The sequence below is a fragment of the Pinus tabuliformis genome, chromosome 6 (assembly GCF_031772625.1).
Source record: "Pinus tabuliformis cultivar Carrire ecotype Pingquan chromosome 6, CPIR1, whole genome shotgun sequence".
Lineage (NCBI taxonomy): Eukaryota > Viridiplantae > Streptophyta > Pinopsida > Pinales > Pinaceae > Pinus > Pinus tabuliformis.
In genome coordinates this window covers 1,058,786,515-1,058,792,480 of record NC_142292.1, presented here as the reverse complement: position 1 = coordinate 1,058,792,480, position 5,966 = coordinate 1,058,786,515, and the positions used below count along the sequence as shown (strand labels likewise).

Sequence of the window (5,966 nt, the reverse complement as noted above, 5' to 3'; positions counted from 1 at the left end):
GAGAAAGCAACTTACATGGTTTTACTTTTAATCAAACATAATTTATCAAAGTGGAAGGTAAAATGACTACTCCCGGAGGCTAACCTTCTTCGCAACATAATAAATTCTCAAGTAATTTTGCTTTATATATCATCATCTTACAGGCAATGTATCTAAATTCAACGGCCCTTTTTTCTTTACGATTCCTAATATTTGTGACATCCTTAATCAAAACGCATGTCAGTGACATACACAGAAGTTCAGAGATATTGAAAAAGTTTACAAACTTTTCTTTTCCAAAAGGAAGACAGACTAAACCTTATGTAACACTATAGTGAGCTTAATAAAATGTTACAATTGTTTTGAACATAAATAGCAGAATGAAAAATAATTGGATTGATATTTTTACAACTTAACTGCATGACCCCCTCACGAAATCGAGTGAAAGAAATCACCCTCTCTAGAATCACACCACGGAGATAATACCAATACCAATAATTATCACACCATAGGCTGACCCTCCTGTGTGCTTTTGTCTGCCAATACCATGCGATCATCCTTATCCTGCCCTTCCTCTGTCATGTTCTTCTCACTCTCTGTTATTGCCTCAGACATGCAAAGTTCCAAAAACGTGCGGTAAACGTGTATGATTTTATCAAGCATATCTAAGGCACGCCGCCTATCCTCATTCACTACAACTAAATTTCCTTTCATTGCTTCCATCTCCTTTATCCTCCGCCCAATAATTCCCATGCTACAGCATGGTGAGTCTACAGAAATTGTAGCTTGTCCTATCTTTGGACTAAGTAACTGCTTACACATTAAACCATCATTTGAAGAACACAAAGCCTGTTCCAGCAATGGAAAGACCAGAATACTGCTCACTGGACCTCTCTTATGCTCAAAAATCCTAAGAAGACAGTAATTACGAGTATCCCATAGGCGAATAGTGCAATCTTCAGATGCCGAAATCAGAGAGAATCCATCCCCGCTAAAACTCAGAGCTGTAATTGGCCCACTATTATCGAACAGTGATCCAATTATCCCATCAACATTAACAATCCCATTGCTTGTCCGGGAATATAATTTCAGAACAGCAATATATATTCTCCCATCTGTTCCCCCGGCATACAATGCATGTTCAGAGGGATCAACAACTACAGAATTAATAGCAGTGGGCATGTTAAGGGTTCTCAAGTGGGTTCCCAAACCTAAGCTCCACATTTTGACGGTGCAATCCAATGAACAAGAAACAAGAATTGCATTGCACCCTCCGATACCAGATGCAAGACCAGTCACAGACAAGGCATGAGCAGCCCAACTATACAAACTTAATACTTGAATTTCCCTAGTTAGGCCCTCTGCAATATCCAGGATTCTAATAAGAGGCCAAACATTGACAAACCCATCATCACCACCTGAGACCAACAATGACTCATCATCAGAGAAAATCAAACAACTTACAGACTTTTTGTGGGCGTGCCATGAGCGGACCACTTGTTGAGTGGCCAGCTCCCACACGTAGATTTGGCCTGAAGCTCCACCGCCCATAAGATAAACTCCGTCATTAGTGCAAGACAGGGGACCAATTTGCTCACAAGGAAACATTGTGAACTGAATTGAAGGGTCCCCCAATCTCCACAAACAGATGGGTTCTGCTGAAGAAGCAGAGTGTGGAGATGGTTTGTGTGTCTGGGAAGCTGCAATAAAGGACCTGCCAATGGAAGTGAGAGCATTTCTGGGAGAAGGACAACCATGGAAATGGGCGAGCTCTGCGCCTGTGGACAAATCCCACGCACAGATTATTCCTGCATCGGCTGATGAAGATCCTACTAGTATTTCCCTTCCAACCATAACTTTTTATATAAATATGCGTTATGACTCATTTGGAAGTGCACCATCCCCATTATACAAAACAGCACTCCAAACATGATCCAGCTGGCAGTCGAGACATGTGGGCGGGCATGAGGCTTTGCGAACATCCCATTCAAACTTTCGAATAGTGATTATGAACGTAGCCATGAGTTTTAGTCCTCAGCTGTAAGAAAGTGCAATGGTGAATTTATTTGGCATCTTGGGGATAGGTGGTGAAGACCTGCATGGTTTAGTATTTCAAATTCTCCTGTCTCTGGTGATGCTGCATGGTTTAGTATTTCAAATTCTCCTGTCTCTGGTGATGCTACACCTGTAGTAGGTTTTTGGAAAAGAAGTAAAGCAAACTCAAAAATTGATAAGAAGAACATCAGTAAAATTTATCCTAACATGTTGATTGTGAAAATTTGAAGGAGAATATCTTTGGAGGAAAATTTTGTCATCGAGACAAGTTAAGTACGGAATAAAAAGAGTGAATGAATCAATTCATCAACTATATATATAATTAGATTGGGAGAGGTTTTGAATCTCAAAAAAGTATGGAATAAAAAGAGTGAATGAATCAATTCATCAAACAATCTATAATTAATTCATTAAACTATATATATATATATATATAATTAGGTTCGGAGAGGTTTTCAGTTTCAAAGTTCGATAGAAGAACAGTCTACACCAATGAGATGTTATCATTAGTATTGTGTTAAGTTTGGTCAAGGTTCGATTTCTCATGAAATAGTTTAATTCCACCAATGAGATGTTATCATTAGTATTGTGTTAAGTTTGGTCAAGCTTCGATTTCCCATGAAATAGTTTAATTCCCCTGAAAGTGGCTCCCATCCTCAAATCCCTACCTATGAGAGTGGCTCTCATCTTCAAATCCCTACCTATGAGAATTGAAACAAGTTTAAATTCCAACAATTAAAAAATAACAAATAAATTTTTATTATATTTTTTCCCCAAAATTTTCAACATAAATTATTATTATTATATTATAATTTATAAAATAGTATCTAGCAAAAAAGGCAATAATACTTAGGTATATTTGAGACATTAAATAAAATAAAAATTATATTATTTTTAAAACGAGCGAGATCCATCCTGAGATAAGATACAAATCTATTTTAAAGTGAAAAGAGATTTAATCCCTCTCGGCGCTTGGTAGATCCAAAGTTAAGATGGATCTAGTCTGGTTACTCCAAGTCACTGTGATAGATGTTGAAAAATGTGTAACTAGGTTCAATCTTCATAAGTATGAAATGTATTTTTGATTCTTGTAAATTATGAAATGAAATAAAATTATTATTATTATTATTTTTAGAGCATGGTTTCATCCTCAAGGTCTTTTATTTTATAGGTCAAGCACCCATTGAGTGCTTTTAGGGGTCCTAGGTCAAGAAGTCAAAAGAGTCATTGTCATAAGTTGAAGACCCCACTGGGCACATTGTAACTTGTAGAGAAAATTATTTTTGTCTTTAAAAGTGTCGAAATACCCTCCAAGACCAAGTCAACCTAACAGCTCGCAAGTCGTCCTAAAGGAAGAACCACGTCCACCCTTGAAGAAGCCAATAAATAGAAGAGGACTCATCCTCCTTGAAACACACAGTCACCACTCATTCTAGCGAAGGAAGAGGCAGCGAAGAAGAAGAGGGACGAAGGAGATTTATGTTTGGGTTATCTTTCTCTCACACGTGCTAAAGAGGACTAGGGTTTTTGCAATAGACCTAGGGCATCCATCTTCAAGTTCAATCTTGGAGAAAAGGAGGCAAAGAGGTCAAGCGAAGGTCACCAAGGGTTACTCTCAAGCTCCATAAGTCAGGGAAAGGCAAGCGAAGGTCAGAGGAAGGCTCTAGAAGAAGATCGAAGTTCCCATTTGTGGTAGCAATAGTTGTTGGGAGGTTGAAATTTCAGATCTGCAGTAGGAGGCCGAAATCTTGCAGCAGGAAGTCGAAAAGGTGCTACTAGAAAATATTTGACTGGGTTTGACTATATCAAAGTTGGCACATCATCCAAAGAGGTTGGTCTTGGTCTTGGAAGGTATTAGTCTTAGTCTTCAGGTCATGGAATTCGTCAGTTGAAGAATCTATAAGGAAGAGAAGAGATTTAAGGGTTTTCCTCTCAAGAGGAGAGGCTTTGACCCTAGCTTGCAACCTATATACTGTGTCATTGTTCTTCTTGTTTTTGGTAGCTGGTTGATGTTTCACACATCTAATAATAAGGAACAAAGCTAATAAGTAAAAAGGAATCACAAGCAGTTATCAAGTAAAGAGAATTAATCATAATCATTGCCCTATTGAATTCTCAACATGGTATCAGAGCTAAGGTTGGCTAAGGGCATCATGAAGATCTCCAATACATTGAAGAAGTTCATCAAGAAGTGCTCAAAGGTAGCAAGCTATCTCAAGAAAAGCATCAAGGAGGCGTGGAGTTTCTTATTCTCTACAAAGAAGGAAGTAATCGAAAAAAAGGATGAAGGTCTCTTCTCAGCACTCACTGACACATTCCAAAACGAGAGCATTTGGGTAATTGATAGTGGTGCATCTAAACACATGACATGTCATCACAAACAATTGAAGATTTTATCAAAGGGAAAATCTTCTTATTCAGTGGAACTTGGAGATAACAAAAGCTATCCCGTGAGAGGCATTGGATCAACCTCTATAAAGCTGGAGAATGGAAGCAACATTCACCTCAGCAACATCATATTTGTTCCAGGTTTGGATTAGAACCTACTTTCCATTTCAAGTCTAGAGGATAAGGGTGATATAGTAGCTTTCATTGATGGAAAGGTTGTTGTATGGAGTAAAAACTCAAGCATAGAGACTCCTAGAGTGATTGGTATTCGAGAAGGAAGACTTTACAGGTTGATATCTCCTCTAGCTCAAACCTTGGTTCACACTGAAATTAACCCATGTGAACTATGGCATAAAAGATTTGGTCATCCTCATTTCAAGATCCTCCTAACTCTAAGTTCCATAGTAGATCGAATACCTGAACTGAAAGAAGACCATGAAGGAGTATGTAAGGGATGTGCATTGGGTAAGAATACCAAGAGATCAATTGTAAACAGTGCTTCACGGTAAAAAAAAATCTTGGATCTCATTCACTCCAATGTATGTGGCCCTATGACTCTTAAATCCCTTGGAGATCATCTATATTATGTCACATTTATAGATGATCATTCAAGAAAGACTTGGGTTTACTTAATGAAAACCAAGGATGAAGTATTTACAAAATTTCAAGAATTCAAAGCTGAAGTGGAGAACCTTACAAAAAGAAGAATCAAGATACTAAGATCAGATAATGGAGGAAAGTATACATCTAAGGATATTATAGTATTCTGTAAGGAGTCTAGGATTAAGAGGGAGTTGATAGTCCCATATAATCCCGAAGAAAATAGAGTTGTAGAATGAAAGAACCGATCCATTGAAGAAAGTGTAAAGCCGATGTTACATGATCAAGATCTACCAAAATTTTTGTCAGGAGAAGTCGCAAAGACTACAATAGATACTCAAAATCAAATTCCCCATAGGTCGCTAGACAACAGGACTCCCGAAGAAGAATTCACTGAGAAGCAGAGCGTGGAGATGGTTTGTGTGTCTAGGAGGCTACAATGAAGGATCTGCCAATGGAAGTGAGAGCATTTATGAGAGAAGGACAACCATGGAAATGGGCGAACTTTGCGCCTATGGACAAATCCCACGCATAGATTATTCATGCATTGACTGATGAAGATCCTACTAGTATTTCCCTTCCAACCATAACTTTTTTCTATAAATATGTGTTATGACTCATTTGGAATTGCACCATCCCCATTATATAAAACAACACTCCAAACATGATCTAGCTGGGAGTCGGCACATGCGGGTAGACATGAGGCTCTGTGAACATCCCATTCAAACTTTTGAATAGTGATTATGAACGTAGACATGAGTTTTAGTCCTCAACTATAAGAAAGTGCAATGGTGAATTTATTTGGCATCTTGGGGATAGGTGGTGAAGACCTGCATGGTTTAGTATTTCAAAGTCTCTTGTTTCTGAAAATGCTACACCTGTACTAGGCTTTTGGAAAAGAAGTAAATCGAACTCAAAAATTGATAAGGAGAACATCAGTAAAA

At 38.1% G+C, this 5,966-nt stretch overlaps 1 protein-coding gene across 1 annotated transcript; it reads right to left on the bottom strand.

The window, feature by feature from the left end:
* Positions 1 to 379: 379 nt before the first annotated feature.
* On the bottom strand, positions 380 to 1,970 carry LOC149262598 (protein ROOT INITIATION DEFECTIVE 3-like). Its single transcript, XM_089385751.1, has one exon. The coding sequence runs from the start codon at positions 1,831 to 1,833 to the stop codon at positions 481 to 483; it is 1,353 nt and encodes a 450-aa protein (XP_089241877.1). The 5' UTR covers positions 1,834 to 1,970; the 3' UTR covers positions 380 to 480.
* Positions 1,971 to 5,966: the final 3,996 nt, after the last annotated feature.

Bases quoted from the DNA above. Each gene is read 5' to 3' on its own strand.
- LOC149262598 (XM_089385751.1), bottom strand. From the start codon at position 1,833: ATGGTTGGAAGGGAAATACTAGTAGGATCTTCATCAGCCGATGCAGGA.